At 37.1% G+C, this 16,874-nt stretch overlaps 1 protein-coding gene across 1 annotated transcript in view; it reads left to right on the forward strand.

Annotated features, from left to right (window-relative positions):
* The window catches only part of DIAPH3 (diaphanous related formin 3), a 212,388-nt gene that overhangs the window by 74,252 nt on the left and 121,262 nt on the right, over nucleotides 1-16,874 (forward strand). Inside the window, exons 17-19 of the mRNA XM_077173643.1 lie at nucleotides 9,465-9,497; nucleotides 12,248-12,343; nucleotides 13,275-13,369. Of these exons, the coding sequence (XP_077029758.1) occupies nucleotides 9,465-9,497; nucleotides 12,248-12,343; nucleotides 13,275-13,369 (224 nt within the window). The remainder of the gene's footprint in view (nucleotides 1-9,464; nucleotides 9,498-12,247; nucleotides 12,344-13,274; nucleotides 13,370-16,874) is intronic.

A 16,874-nucleotide genomic window follows, 5' to 3' on the forward strand; every position in this document is an offset into this window, starting at 1 on the left:
AGAAAGACAAATTTGAGAACAAAGCCAAATACTTAAGTATGATTGGCAAATTTTATGTTACTTTTAAGTCCTGTTAGTTCTGAAAGAGCTTGCTCTATTCAAGTGGATTTCAAGTAATCTCATGGTATTTTTACTACATGTAGGATTTACAAAACTGAAACTGCAGGACTTCTTTTATACAAAGCCTTTAACTGTAGCTTCACTTGTTGTATTGAAACAGAACTTTTCTCACATAACAAAGAAATTTTAACATATTTAATCCCTTTTTCACATTGCTAAATGCTACTGCATTTGCCTACCTCATATTTACCAGTATGCTCTTGAGACCCCAGCATGTACCTGATGGCTGCAGAGGGCCAGTACAGAGAGCAGGACAGGCAGATAGGTAGCAGTCTCTAAAAAGTTTGTTACTGGCTTTGCATGGCCTTGCTGGCATTCCTTTGCTAATAGTGGATGATGGAGACCTCTGGTAGCTGACTGACTACTTAAAGGTGGCAGAGTATTGGTTGTGTTTGAGAATGGAGAGTGTGAGTGTGATTGTAGCTATTGCAGAAGAAAGCAAAGAAACCTGGGAATTAAACACACGAGAAAGAATCAGTCTGAAACAAGCTCACGCTTCTCCAGTCCATTTGGATGGATTTGATATTGTCTGAAAGCATGGCACAGTTCCCATGCCTTCCCTTGTGGTCAGGGAATCAGAACTTAGTGGAGATGCTCATGCCTGAAATTTAACACTGTGAACACAAATTTTAGGTTAGTACTAGAATCTGTGATTTTTTACTTCAGTTTATGTACATATGGGTATTTTTAGATATATATATGTATTGGTTGTTTACAAAAAAAGGAAATAAAGGTAAGGGAAGGAGAGCAGAACAAATCCTGGATTTCACAGAAATGTTTCCAGTAGGGAAGCATTGTCATTAATATGTTTACAAGTCACGCTTTGTAATGTGGCTTTCAGTTCTACTGTCCCAGACTCAAGGCAGATTAAATCACAGATGCGTGGAAGCTTCTGGTATCATCAGGTGAAGAGATTAAATGGATTTGAAATACTTAATTAAAAAAATCAAAGATCATGTTGTAGTGCTAAGATATTTTGTCATTCTTTAAGAAGAGCATTAGAAAGGGAAAATAACTGTTTAAACTGCTAGAAATAAGTAAAAACTAGTCATGAATAAATTGAACTGCAGATTGGTTCCAGACAAGTAGTTCAGAGAGATTCAGGCACGCTTACCTTGGGAATGCCTCTTTAAGAAAAAGACCTCAATATTTTAAAAATAGACCTAACAAAATTATGAAAAATGTATCTGCTGTGCTTTGTTTTAGGAGTGACCTGAACTTTGGACCATAGATGACACAGTAGTTGCTATTAATTGTTGCAAAACTTTACAAGTAAGGGATAGATTTGCATTCCTTTATCTTCTCTCTCCTGCTCCCATACACCACATAAGGTACACATTTGTAAGCAGCAGGTTTATCAGCAGTGCATGAGGAAGAGGGTGGGTTGCACGTTGCAGGATGGGAGATCCACAGTGATTTGTCTTTTTTTTGACTTGCCTCCCAGATGATTTCCCAGCTCGCAGGGATTGTAACAAGGGGTAAGCAGTCTCACCAGGCATCTGACCTGCAAGGCCACTACTTTCAGGCTGTTATTCAGCTAATGGCATCATCCTGGAGATCTAGTCGCACTGGCTGACTATATACCAGCATTTCATGTCTTAGGCTGATAGAAGTGTCCCATCCTGATCTCCAGATATGCTTCAGGTGCTTTGATGTACTTTAGGTGCTTGTGTGGGAGTGCTCTTTATTATCTCTGATACCCTTGATTTCCTGCTGCCTTTGTAATTTGGCAGTCCACTGCTGGCCGCGGCTCTTCATTCCATTTCAGTCAGAATACACCAGCTCCTCCCTAGTAATCCCAGTTTGCTATTCTTGTCCATTTGCCCTTTCAGTTTGGAGTCCCATGTACTGCTGATTCTTGTCACAAGTTAATGATCAGTCCTTTGTCAGGTTGGTACTGCCCCTGCCTTTGTGGTTTGTGAGGCACTGACAGTGCTATGAGGTGACAGTGGTAGCTTAGTAAGTTTTTTGTCCCTCTTATGTCAGATCATTCATTCCTGCCCTTGCACTACCTCATCTATTCTAGTTCCATGTCTTGGGGTGTTCTTGTATAGTCACTCAAAGAATTAGCTTGAAAGCCTGATCCAGTGTTTTCCTCCTGGAAATATCTTGAATTGTTTTAAGTTTATATCAGAGGTTAATAACAGAATTAAAAATAACATCAGAATACAGAGAATAGTTTATAAAAAATTTGGCAAAATTGTTCAGCAAAATTACTTACAGATGAATAACATATAGTGCAATATGCACTGTATTGTACTACAGTGTTCTGCAATGAAATTACTTCTACATAATAACTAATAAAAATTGTCTTTCTTGTGAATTGAGGTATTGTTCATTAATAAGGATATTTAGTTGAACTGATTTTGAGACTGGGTGCTGGTCAGACTATACAACAGTATTTTACACAAGTGAAATGAACCCCATAGTTTAAAGGAAGGAGATGAGGTCTTGATGGAATAATTTTTCTGTCAGGAATATGTCTTCAACCTATATGTATACTCAGATGGTACTTGTTAACTTTAAATCATACAATAACAAAGATCAAATCAATTATGCAAAATGTCTCTTTAATCAGTTACGCTGTACTATTCTGAGAGCAATTACCCTTAAAAACAAATGGTTAATTAAAAATGTGTAATTTTTGTTTATAATTTACACGATAGCAAATTTCATGAATTTGTTCTGTGCCATATTTCAGTGGCAGGCAAATCTGGTGCTGCTAGATGGGGGGAGTCCAATTCTTTTCCTTGTTTGATAGTGTTTATATGGCTGTGCAGGGAAGTGGCACAACTGAAAGCTAAGTTCTGGAATTCACTATACAGAGAAATAGGAAAATAGTGAATAGCTTCCTTCAGATGCATTGCAAGCTTCTGCTCTGCTGGGATCACAGGATGGTGCTCTTTGAGCAACAGAGCGCATGTCAGTTCATCGATGCTCAGTTGAAGAGGCCTGACTGATGTCTTCTGCCCTGCTTCTGGTTACGTGGTCTGCCTCTCTTTGGTGCTCATTTGATTACTCCACAAGCTGATTAAACTTGCTACTTTAATGTCACACTTCCCCCTGTCCCTGTTAATTTTTTGGTCATTTTTGTGAGTTGAAGTTTTTAAAGTATGTTGATTATTATGTTTCCCTTTTCATAAATTCTAGGAATATGCAAGCAGGACAAAAGCAGAGTGTGTAGGAAAGAATGGACTCCCATATATTTCTGGAAATGCTCAGCTATGTCTCCATACTGTGACTTTTGGAATTGTAGAATAGTTGGGATTGGAAGGGACATTTAAAGGCCACCTAGTCAAACTCATCTGCAATGGGCAGGGACATCATCCATGACATCAAATTGCTCAGAGCCACATCTGGCCTGCCTTCGAATGTTTCCAGGAGTGAGGCATCCACAACTTCTCCAGGCAACCTGTTCCAGTGTTTTCTCACCTTCACTGTAAAAAATGTTACCTATATATCTACTCTAAATCAACGGTTTTTAGGCTAAAACCCTTGTCCTGTCACAACTGACACTAATTTCTATAAGCTCCCTTGAAATATTCAAGAGCTTCAAGGTCTCCCTGGAGGCTTCTCTTCTCCAAGATAAACCCCGCTTTCTCAGCCTGTCTTTGTAGAAGTGCTGCAGCTCTCTGTTTTTGTGTCCTTCCTCTGGACCTGGGCCAAGAGGTTCATGTCCTTCTTGTGGTGGGGACCCCAGAGCTCGATGCAGCACTCCGGGTGGGGTTTCACCAGAGTGGAGTAGAGGGGCAGAATCACCTCCTTTGATCTCTCGGCCAGGCTGCTTTTGATGCAGCGCAGGATGTGGATAGATTTCTGGGCCTCAAGTGCACATTGCCAGGTCATGTCCAGTCATTCATCCACCAGCACCCCCAAGTCCTTCTCCAAAGGTGAAAAAACTTAAATTACTATATGTTCAAAGACTTGTAGTCTTTAAAACTCAAGGCTGGAAATATCTGTATTAAATTGAAAGTTAAGATTATGATGAAGCAATTTTTCCTGTGTAGTAAATTAAGATATAAAAATCAAAAAGATGCTACTACTTTTTCTTGTGAATAAATAATAAATACCAACATTTTCAAAGCTTGCACAGTAAGAAGAACTAAAATTAGCTTGTGTGTTGGACTTTGGTCTAGAAATAGGCCAAGTCCGGCTTCTAGAAGCTATTTAGTGAAGTTTAAAGAGTTTTGATATCAAACAAAGTAATGAATTCTTCATTAAAAGATAAAAAAATATTTAACTAGTAGACTCACCTAAAAAGCCTCAGAGCCTAGTTAAGGAAATACAGAGAGTGCAGCATATTAAGCATATTTAACAGATGCTACATATAATCTATAAGCAGCAAAAGCCATGTCTTTGAGTGTCTCTCTTTCATGCAGATTTCATTTAGGAGTATGCGCTTGTATTTTAATGGTGAGGACTTCAATAGGTTTCTGATTGTAACTGCTTTGCGATTTAGAGCTAAGGTTTAAAATTTTCATACTATTGAATTTTAAGCATGGATAAAGATGTAATAAAAATGCTATACAAAAGTATGATTTAGTGTGTCAGATCTGTCTTTCAAAGGAAAAAAAAAGAGTAACACAATTTTTTTCCTGCTTCCAAATGCTGAAGCTCTGAATTATTTCTGTTTGATCAATAATGAACTTACCTCCAAGCTGGACTTTGGGAGAACACCACATTACTGCAAGAAACATAACTTCCATGGTCAGCAGAGTGAGTTTTAGAATAGGTCAATAAAGTGGACAGTAACAGATTGCTAAGACCAGCTGGTATTCACCCTGGACTTCTAAGGGAACTGAAGGATGAAACAGCTGAGCTATGAACTGTGCCGTGTAAACTATTGCTTGAACTTATGCCAACATCAGAAGAAAGGAAGCAAGGTGACAAATGTGATGACAGTTTTAAAAAAGGCTTGAATATCTACAATTGCCAAAGTTGATACCAATTGATACAATCTAATAAATTACTGATATACTGGCAAAATAGGGTTTTGGGAGCTGTTAATAAAGGAAAACAAAATAATAAGTTAAAGTTTCATTATAAAAGTTCAAACTGTGCCCATATTCTGCCCACTTTTTGTGGTTTCCTTTCTTCTTACTAATAAAAAGTATAGTAGAGGTACAGCGAAATGGATCAAGATTATAAAAAATGATGTCTTTCTTTGTACAATGCATAATTAAGAATTGGAACTCTGTGCTGAAGGACTTAAACTTTAAAATTTATTAGGTTTAAAGAGCAATTACACAAATGTGTGGAAGAACAATCTGTCAGGGATTATTAAATGAAAAGATTTTGCTCTGGAATTCAACAATGTCTGAAAGGCAACTGTTGAACAGTTCCAAATAGTGGAGGGGAACAGTTGCCATTCCAATTTACAATCAATAACGTTATGGTGTTTCTTGAATCAACTATGCTCCCTTTGGGTACAAGTGCACTCAGAGCTGTTATTCAGCTTTTGATGCCTTTGGCAAATGATGGATCAGCTTTGTAAGGCCCAAACAGCTAAATCTTGATGGTAGGAATATATCTTAGAATGGGGAGATCTGGAAACTATAGAATTATGTGTCTACTGGTACTAGACTCTGTTCTGCTGGGAACAGCAGTATGCTTTGCTTTTTCCTGTCCAGCAAATTCCATTGTAGCTGAAAGCTCATTTCAGCCTCCCCTTTTATCTTTCCCCTCAGACAAGAATTAATGAAGTTTCAGATCTTTCCAGGAGTTGAATCACTCTTGGTTAAAACTTTCAGTTCTAGTGGGGAACCCAGCAAGTGTTCAGATTATAACTAAGAGAATGATCATTCTGATTTTGCATGCTGTATTTCTGTGAGCATTTTAGTTGCTTCTTAACAAATAAGACTTCAGGGTTGTTTTTTTTTTCCTTCAGAATTTTGTCAGCTACTGTTTAAAAATGTGAGAGTTTAATGTTCTTGGTTTAGAATGAACTATAATTTAAAACAGATCTTTTAGTGATGAGAAGTCCCTGATGCTAACAATTGTGTTGATGCAACCTTAGGTTGCTTAGTTTGGAAAGCAGAATATTTATCAGCTTCCTGGTATTTCAGTGTTCAGGCATTCTTCCTACTTCTGTGAGCTATGCCTAGAAACCTTATTTTAGCCTTGTCTTCATAAAAAAAAAAAAGAAAGCTATTTTCAAGGCTGTTGTAAAACTACTTAGATCTAGTTCATAATTTCTTTTGTATTTTAAAGTAAATTGTCACAAATAACTGCTGGTGAACAGCTCAATATGAAATAAGTGGATCTGATGGCACCTGTGTAGTGTCATGGTCTAGGTGACAGGGTCGGTGGTGCCTTTTTATTTTATTTTTTTCTTTTGAGACTGAAAGTTTGTTTTGTTTTGTTGCATGTCATATTATAGGACAGTAGTCATGCAGCTGTAAAAACAATCCAAGTCTTCAAAAGTTTTTGTCCTGTCAGTCAAAAGGCACATATTCCCTGCCTGGCTTTTGATTTCAGCACTGGCAGGGCCACAACTGGAATACTATGTCCAGCTCGAGGCTCCTCAGTGAAAGAGAGACATGGATGTAGTGGGAAGGGCCAACTAAGGGTCATGAAGATGGTGAAGGGACTGAAGCTGCCCTCCTGTGTGGAAAGGCCGAGAGAGCCATGAATATTTAACATGGGCAAGAGGACACTCCCGGAGGGTCTTGCCAGTTTACATAAATACCTGAAGGGAGAGTGCAAGGAGGATTGAGCCAAACGCTGCTCAGTAGTGCCCAGTGACAAGACAAGAGGCAGTGGGCACAAACTGAAACACAGGTTCCTCCTGAACATCACAAGCCACTTTTTTATTACTTTGAGGGAGACTGAACACTGGCACAGAGTGCCCAGGGAGGTTTTCGACTCTCCCTCCAGTCTTGGGGATATTCAAAAGCTGCCTGAATGCAGTTGTGGGCACCTGGCTGTAGATAGCCTTGTGTGAGTAAGGGGATTGGACCAAATGACTTCCAGAAGTCACTTCCAACCTCAGTATTGGTTGATACCAAGGTACTCCACATTTTAGCTTTGAATAAGTAAGAAGTTCTGAAGGATTTGTTATTTAGTTAGAACCTCATTTTCTATTAAACATCTGTTCTTTTGATTCTGCATAACATTTAGGAGATGAAGAAGCGCAGGTCTTCCCATTGAATACCCTGCTATATGGGACACAAGATATCATTTACTTTTAAGAATTAGAGTTCTATACAGATGAAGTAGGTATCTACTTTCATAATGACACCTGTTATGGGTACATCCTTTGAGTCCATGACCCAGGCTAGTTCTTTCATTCTTCAGTGAAGAGAGAATGCAAGATGACTGTTGTCTTAGCTAAGAGGCCAGGAAAAGTGTAAGGTCATGTGTAATCTTCTGTATGCTCTTTTACTTAGTGACAAAATAACTCTTCTTAGTGACGAAATAACTCCAGTGAGTGTTCTGTGTAATGTAGTTTTCAAGTTTCATCTGAAATAGGAATTCAGACTTTTAAAAATAAATGTTCAGATAGATTCCTTTTGAGGCATGTATTTCAAAGGTATTTTGTTTCAGTTTTTTCCACTAGGATGATGTGTTTTAGAAGATTTTTTTTCTTTAGCATACAGATGCACAGACATGATTTTTTTTACAAAGATTGTGGGTAGCAGATTATATCAAGACCTGTGGCAGAAATAGAAATGTGTATTGCAATTCATGAATGTAGATTATTTCAGTGGCACCTACCAAGAATGAAATTGTTTCAGAGTTTTACAGAGTAGCTCCCTAGGATCCAGTCCACAATTTTATGAAGTGCTGTTCTGCAGGCTTCCAATACTTCCAAGTGTTTATAAAACAGTCCTGTCACCACTCTTTTCAGGACCCTAATTTCAGTCAGGTCATTCCCACAGATGGAGGTAGTTGACTGCATTTGAATGTGTGTATGGATCTGAATTTGAAGGAGATGGTAAAAGCAATCTGTCCAGTATCCAAAACTCCTTTGAGGTATTGGTGTGTGTGTATGTTGGCAACCACATCTGTTAATTTTAGAGTCTTTTTAATAAGGATGTAGGGTGTGAAGATAAGGGGAACTGCGAAGGGTGGGAGGTGCATTCTTCTGTGTTTCAAAGTGCTGTAGCACTTTGTTTCTCAGCCTGAGAGGGCAGAGCAGGAGCATCAGCTGAGGTACTACTGACAATACAAAGGTCAGATGCTGGGGCCATGTGTGTGTCCTGCAGTGGGATAGATTTAGTGTATAGACAGAACTTTAAAGGGTGTGTAGTTTTCTATTGTATAAAGCTGAAAAAAAAAAGTAATTTTGGAAAAGTTCATGCTTAGTAAGATGAAACTTCTGGAGCTGTGAGAACTGTCGGTGTATTTTGTGATCCCCTGGTTTCTTCTCTCATTAGCATGGTAACATCTCACATCTATTTCCTTCAAATTATCACATCCTTTCTACAGTAGCTGCCCACTCCCACTAGCCTGCTTTATTTTTTTTCCACTGTAAGCAGATGTTCCCATTTTCTTTCTTCTGTGTACTTTCCCTTCTATTCCAGTGCTCTCCACAAATGAAAATTTAACTGCATATTTTTCTTTGATTTCCTTTTAGTCTAGATTCTTACTTCACCTGTTCAGATATTTCTATTCATTCCCTTCAGCTGTGGGATTTCTTTCTCTTTTTACTTGTTGGAAATAGAGAATAGTTATGTTTCTTGGGATTTTGGGGGCTTTTTTTTTTTTTTTTTGTGCCACTTGTTATGGTTAAGAAGTGGCGCTCCCTCGTTCAGTGCCCCTTACAACCTTCAATGGGAAATAAAAAAGGCAGAGATCATGGGTTGAGATAAAAGCAATTTACTGGAAACGGCAATGAGATAAGAACAGTAGCAGCAACAATATTAATAACAACAGTTTACAAAAAGAGTGTGATTTGCAGGGAATTGCTCACTGACTGGGAAAGTGAACAAAATGGTGGACAGACCATCTCCCTCCATGTTTTGTCCCCAAGCCCAAGACAATGAAAAAAATGACAGACAGATCATCTGGTCAGGACCAGTGTTACCCCACCACTGCATTTGTCGCTTGGTTCCCAGGCAAAGGAATGCCTCCCCCTTCTTTTCCAGGAAGCAAGAGAGAGACCCATTTCCCTCCTTCCTGGCCATGAGGTGAGATGGGATTGAATTGCACTGTGTCTTGGCCATGCCCACATGGCTCCACATAACCCGTGTCCTTGTCCAAAACCAGGACATTAGCAAAGGAGGTGAAAATTTCTAGAGACATTAGGATGTATCAGGGTTTTCAGTGGGAAGTGCAACATTTCAAACCAGCAAGAAAAGTAATACATGTCCTCTGCTTCTTATTGCTGCCAACTACATAAGGACGTGACCTGAAGTCTACTAAAGAAGCATCATGTAAGTTTGCAGTAACTTAGTTTATTGTATAATTGTAGAACTCTGCATACAATTCCTGCATGAGTTGCCTAGAGTAGACACATTCTATGCTTAAATGTTTTTCCTAGTGTTGTGATGCCTTAAGTTGTGCTGTAATATTGTGTATAACCCCCTCCTGGGTGAAAATTCCTGAGGCTATTAGCCAGTTCATTTACAGCATTGTTTCTTGATTTGGAAGTAGGGAATTAAGTAGTGCATGTTTAACTGTTAATTCTTTTTGCATGTTTGTGTGTCTGTATTATCTCAGTTATAAGACTTGTAATGAATAAAGTTTGCTTTCTAGTGCTGAAAGAGGCAGACTTTTTTTTTAATTTTTTTTTTTATTTCTGCCCTTTTAGCATACAGTTTGAGGCTGGCAGGGCACACTTAAGGAAATTAGTAAATTTAGATAATTTAACTACTTTTTATTCTGACTACAAAGGAAATTATTTTGTTTCTTGTAAAGTTCCAGGTTTCTTTGCGAAGTTCCAAGGTAGCCATGAAGAATTTTACTTTATTTTCATTAAGGCATGAAAATTGCTTGGAACCTGTCCTGCAGGGATGTATATGTCTTCTAGGACAATCTACAATGCTAGCATTGATAAGACTTTGAGGCAACTCAAGTCATGTTTTTAAGAGTCACAGTTTTCAGTGTGTAGTTGAAGGAGTTAAGAAATCTGAGAGGTCTGTTAAAGTGTAACTGCAAGAGAAAACAGTCATGTGATTCTGGGATCTGCAGCCCCTTGACATACCCTTTTGGGTTCAGTAAGGGCTCTTCTTCAAGGATAATCAGAAAAAGTGAACCTTTAGTGGTAACCTTTTTTTTATCCAGTAGCTTTAATGTCATTCTATTCCTTTGGTGCCTGAGCTATAGAGTTCTCACATTGCTGGTGAAAACCTACTTTTGCTTTCACATGTGTAGTAAGCAGGGTGTGTAGCTTTCCCTGGTACAGGAGAGTGCTAAACATTCTGTTCAATGTGCTAAAAGAAATTCAAGGCCATGTGAATTTTGTGGGTAGACTGGGAACAGACAAAAGACAAGGACTGTGGCTTTGTAACCTATTTTCCAGAATGCTGGTTATCAGTCCTTCTTCTAAGGACTGCTTTATGTCTTAGTTTAGTGATTTCATTTTTGCAGAATACAGGTTCTTTTCTGTACTGTGGCATGTTCTCAGGAGCATTGTGCTGCCTAGCAGGTGTAGAGTATTAAAAGTGATTTAGGAGATGATTCAAATGTCTCTCTCCACCTACTCAGAAGGGACTTGAACCTGGTTCCTTCAATCCCTGTGTGAGGTCTTGAATTTCTTATCTCTTTGGTTGTATCCTAGACAACAAAGATCAAAGACCTCAAGAGGTCATTTAGTCTGTGTCCCAATCCTTGGCAAAATTTATCGTGCTTTGGAAAACATTTTTTAAGAATTATGTAGCTCTTAAATAGCTCTCTTACCATTTTTGGAATTAATTTCAGCTTAGGGAAATCCTCATGATAATTCATGCTTATGTCTAGTTTTGTCAAGGATCATCACTGAGCTAGAAATTTTAATCCTATGTCTCCTTGGCAGGACTTCTCGTCTATACCTATCTCCTTTGGAAGTCGGTAGCGTGTTATACTATTGTAGCATATTTTCTTCTCTCAAATATTTGAAGCATGTATAACTTAATTTGGAACAATCATACTATAAAGCTAGGAAACTAATCTCATTTGTGAAATAATATACAGAATTAGCTAAACAGTAGCAATGTATTTGGTAAATAACATTTGACAGTGAAGATTTGTGCTGGGGGAAGGAAGAAGGAAAAGTTAAAAAAAAGAGTATTTTGTATTATGTATTATTGTAAAATAATACAATAACAGATCATATTTAAGGAAAGATTTGTGTGGTTTTAGCTTTTTAGTTTGTTTGCATAATAATTCCTACTAATACTTTATCAAGCCTATGTTGTTATTTTAAGTGAAATTCTTATGACAATGTGTGACTAATGAGAAATAAATTCAGCTTACACAATGTATTTGGGAGATCCTATTTGTATTAATTATTTTCTATTTGTATGAATTATTAAAAGAAAGAATAAGCCAAAATCTCCAGCAATGTTAATATATGTTTATACAATCACTTTTTCTTTGTGGTATTTTGTAATAATGTGATTACATCATATATTTTTAAAAATACATCCTTTTGAGGGGGGCAAGAAAAGAGATCTATATATATACCTACATGCTATGTAGGTATATAACAACTCAGCTATATTCTAAGCTAATGTTATTTTTTTAATAAGCTGGTGATCTTTGATAATTTTGGTGCATATAGTTAGACAAAAGCAATCACAAAAATAGATAGATGTCTCAGTGTTGAGACATATTGCCATGTTTTTTAAGATCTGTTATTGTTAAAATCCAATTCATAATCCTAGCCTGGCCAGGGTAACTGGAGCATGTTGCATATTTTAAATATGACTCAGTTTGTACAATTAACATTAGCATGTTTATTCAGGCCCTATATATTAAAAAAAATAAATCTAGAAGGCTAACAAGCTGACAAATTTGACTGAAGAGCAAAAGTATTGAAATACAAACAAAACATGCAAAACCTCTCAATTTTTTGTCTGTGTGTTTTATGATCTTTTCTCTGTGAATTGAGTATGCTTGATAGCAAATATTCTTTCTGAATTCATGAATGTTTCCTTTAAATATTAAGAATTAACCATGATTGTATTTGTGATTAATCTGGCAGTAAAAAGAGAGGAGGAGGATTTTGAAGAAAAGAAATCCATTAAGAAACGCATCAAAGAATTAAAAGTTTTGGATCCTAAGATTGCACAGAATCTGTGTAAGTAGCTTCTGTTGGTTATTTTTTTTCCTCAGAGTAATGTATAAATCTTCCATAAAAATGCCTTTCTTTCTTGTGTGATTACCTGGTAACCACTTATTGTTTAAAATGTGTTTAAAGATGTGCATATTGTTTTAAGCACAAATATGAGTTTACACAACTGAAATGCTTAAAAAGACCCGAGAAGTAGTTAAAGATTATTCCTTGTTCAAGACTGTATGTGTTGAAGCGCAAGCATACAGCTATGTATCTAATCCATCTGTACTGTCAATATATCCATCAAGGAATACTGGATGCCCCCTTCCCCTGCATGTCCCCACCCCTTGTCAACAAAAGGATGAAAATGCCTGCAGCGTGTCTGCCCATCTCATGAACTTTGTAGAAACTAGTTGATACTCAGTATTATGGAATAATATACAAAGAAAGAAGATAAAGTTTTGATGGAGAGGAGTTCTAGGTTCCTAAATGCCAGCAGAGATTAAATAAGAAATAACTGTATTATGGTGACTAAATAAGGAGTGCTTATAAGAACATTTAACAAAATGTTCTGTTTCTGTGGCTTGGTTTTGGTTTGTCATGGTGCTTCTTTCAGAGAAGGCTCTGACAAGACTATTGAAAAAATTACAATTGTCATCTTAGCACAAAATACTGTAATAGCAGTGATTCTTCTGAAAAGTAGACTTGTCTCTGACTGCTTATGGAAGTCTTCTGTGATGCTGGATGTTGTATATAACAAATGGATATGGAGAAGGCTGGAATTGAAAGAAAACAGTAATTAAAAATACATTAAAAATTGTTATCTTGCTTATATTATTTGGCATAGTGTTTGTTAATCTGGAGATGCTACGACCTGTTTTGCTGCTGTTTTTTACATAGAAGCAGGATAGTTCTTGTCTTGCTTTCTTCATTATTTGTGGAATCTCTGTTTTAGCAATTTTCCTTGGATCTTTCCGAGTGCCTTATGAAGAGATCAAAATAATGATATTGGAAGTAGATGAAACACAGCTCTCAGAGTCCATGATTCAGGTAACAAAAATAGCACTTAAGATCCAGGTATTTCAAGAGAAGCTCCTCAGTAAATAGAAATCGTAGCTAAAAACACCTCTTAATGTAAATTTTTGGCTAATAATTAACTGCAAGAATGTTCTTTTTCTGTGAACAGTAGTTGTTTTTTTTTTTTTAAATTTGTAATGTTAATATTTTTATGAAAGCAGCTTGTGTTGTTTTTGGCTGGGACTAAGTTAATTGTCTTCATGGTGGCTCATATGGGGTTATGTTTGCATTTGTGCTGAACACAGGGTTGAGAATACAGAGATGGTTTTGTTGTTGCTGAGCCGGGCTTACACAGTAGCCAAGGCCTTTTCTGTTGGTACTGCCACGCTGGCAAGGGGGCTGGGTGTGTATGGGAGGTTGGGAGGGGACACAGCCAGGACAGGTGCCCCCAAATGACCAAGGGGACATTCCAGACCATGTGACATCATGCCCAGTATGTAAAGTGTGAGGGAGAAAAAAGAAGGGAGATGGAGTGGTGGTGTTTGTCAAGTCACCATTACATTTAATGGAGCCCTGCTCTCCTGAAGATGGCAGTAAACATCTCCCTGCCCATGGGAACCAGTGAATGAATTCCTTGCTTTGCTTTGCTTGAGTGCACGGTTTTATCTCATCCTGTGAGTTTTCTGACTTTAACCCTTACAGCCTCATCCTTATCCCACTGTGGGGAGAGTGAGTGAGTAGCTGCTTGGGGCTTGGTTGCTGGATGCGATTAAAGTATGACACAGCTGAATTTATATCTCAATTTTCAGTATTGTCCACACCTAAATAGAGACTTTTCTTGTGTACATATGATGTTTTGTTTTTCCCTACTTACCAAATTTTTCTTGGCTTTGTTTTAGCTCTGTCTTATCTGCACAAATCTCTATTTTGGTTGTTTGGTTTGGGTTTTTTTTTGTTTGTTAGAGCTGTAACAATCCAATATCTTGCTTTAGAGCATTTACAGCATTCACCACTTCTCTTCCATGGAGTTTATTTAGGTAGTGTCTTCTCTTTCAATATTACTTTTTTAAAAGACAAAGTCAGTATGACTCTATGTGGAGCCAAAATAAACTGGAAGTTCTTCTATATACAGTGTTATTTAAAGGTTGAAAAGCTGAAGAATTTAATGAAGTAAACACAAATGAATAATTTTAGAAACATGGGAAAAATAATTTGGAGGGGGTGTCTTGAAGTCATTTGAGCCAAGGCTCTCAAAGCCAGGTCAACTAGAGCACTTTGATCAGGGCCTTTCCCATCAAATTTTTAGTATCTCCAACTCTGGAGACCCCATTGGCTTTTCTGCAAACCTTTTTCAGTGTTGAATACTTGTAGTAGAAAATGTTTCTTTGTTTATCTAACTGGAATCTTAATTGTATAACTTGTGACCTTCGTTCTTCTATTGCACAACTCCAAGAAGAGCTTAATTACACCTTCTTTGTACCACTTAGTTGGGTATCTGCACACAATAAGGGCCCACGAGGCTTTCCCAGAGGTCAACAGAGTGACTTCTCTGAGTCTGTCCTTGCCTGTCATGTGCCATATTCTTGAGTCATCTTGATGGGCATCAGTAAATTTGAAAACGTCTTACTTTAGAAAAATTATCTGTATTTTGGACAGGACTCTGGCATACTGTGATGAACTTCAAATTATTTCTATTATGGCTCATAAATGTCAAAACATAATATAGCAATAATTGATAATTACTGTCTATCTACTAGTAATGTGGTACAGGTTTTAGATAGCTAATCTCTTCAGCGTACTTCAAAATGTGTTTCAGGCATGGGTACCAGTCCCTGCTGAAACGTGAAAGAAAAGTGAAGGTAGATTGGTTTTTAGAAACATAATCTATTTGCAGGAATGTTGATTAGTTAAAACAAGTACAGGTATCAGGGTCATAAAATTAGTTGTTACATTAAGGCTCACTGAAATTCAGGTGTGGCTTCTACTGCAACACACAGGAACTTGTATTCAGATGTCAAAACAAGACAAATCTGTATTTATGTGGTTTTCCTGCAAAATTAATTTCCACCGTATCAGAATATCAAAATAACATCTTGTCTTATCGCACAGGAGGCTATGCAATGCTCAGCATGCATTTCTTCCTGCATGCAGTTTTGCCCTCACTTCCCGTGACTTGGATTTCAAAGATGTTTAATTTCTCTTCAGCTATTTAGACTTCACTTTCCCTTCTTCATTGAAGAATGAGATGTTTCTCTTAAATATTTGAAGGAGCAAGCATGAACCATGATCTCCAGTGACAGTATATATAATCATTGTATAATACTCATTCTTTTGTTCAGTGATGCAGTTAATATTGGCACTAAAACTGTTACTTTAAGGTTATTAGGATGAACATAGTTTACACTTCTAAAATGTTTTTTTAGTCTAATTTGCACTTAGATCACTTTTTCAAGGTTTTCTTCATGCTCAACAGCAGCATGATGTGTATCTTTATCTTATTTGGTATAACAGTGGAAATTCTCTATGGTAGCATGAAAAACTGAGAGATGGAATATGCTCTTCTGTTATGCTCTGCTTAAACTCTGTCTCAGGTAGTCCATCCTTGCTCTGAGTCTCTCAAGCTATTTGATCTTAGCACTGTTGTTCAGCAGTTAAAATTTAGCTTGTCAGAAAAATTAGGTCCACAAGAATTAAATGAAGCAACCTGTATAAATAAGTACTGTATATCAAAAATATAAAAAACTGTTATTTTGATAATTTCTATGTGTGTTATCTAAAGAAGGCGAAATTTATTTTTGCATTTAGACTCTGGTAAAGAAAATCATCAAACCAATAACGTGTAGTTAATTAATGGCATACTTCTATGTGAAGATGTGGTAAGCTAAGAAGAGAAAATTTATTTTCATGGATAATTTTTTTGCTTTTGTATCATTATTTTTAATTTCTTCTGTGGACTATTATTTTCATTATAATTGTATATGCCTTGGGATAAAGAATGCCTAATTTTCAGTATATTTAGAACATCTAGCACACCCTATCCCCACTGGAGCTTTGCAGTAGGCATAGCTAAAAATATGATAGGATATAACTTTTTGACACTATGCTGATAATCTTGTGGCTCTATTAATTGGTATTGGCAGTAAATTATGTTGAAAGTCAGTGTATACAGTAACCTCTGTATACGGTTGGCATCACAATTGAGTCCAAAGTGGTATCAGCAGTGGTTGAGCCCTTTCGTGTTTGCTTTTGGAGGGGAGTGAACAATTTTATTTAAGAAAAGGGTAAGAGAAGATGAAGAGCCAAAAGTGAGAAATTATATCCTACAAGAGTACAATGATATTAGCAGCTGCTGTGATTGTGTAAAAGTCGGTGGAATGGAATACAAGTGATCATGTGCACAATATCCCGGATGAACACGGTCATATAAATCACTCAAGAATATAGACTGCATTTTTTTGCCAAGTGATTAATCCCTTGAAGACCTAAATCAGGTGGAAAATTCAGTAGAACTTAGGCTTCAAATTTAGTTTCCAAGTTT

The sequence above is a fragment of the Agelaius phoeniceus genome, chromosome 2 (genome assembly GCF_051311805.1).
Source record: "Agelaius phoeniceus isolate bAgePho1 chromosome 2, bAgePho1.hap1, whole genome shotgun sequence".
Taxonomy (NCBI): Eukaryota; Metazoa; Chordata; class Aves; order Passeriformes; family Icteridae; genus Agelaius; species Agelaius phoeniceus.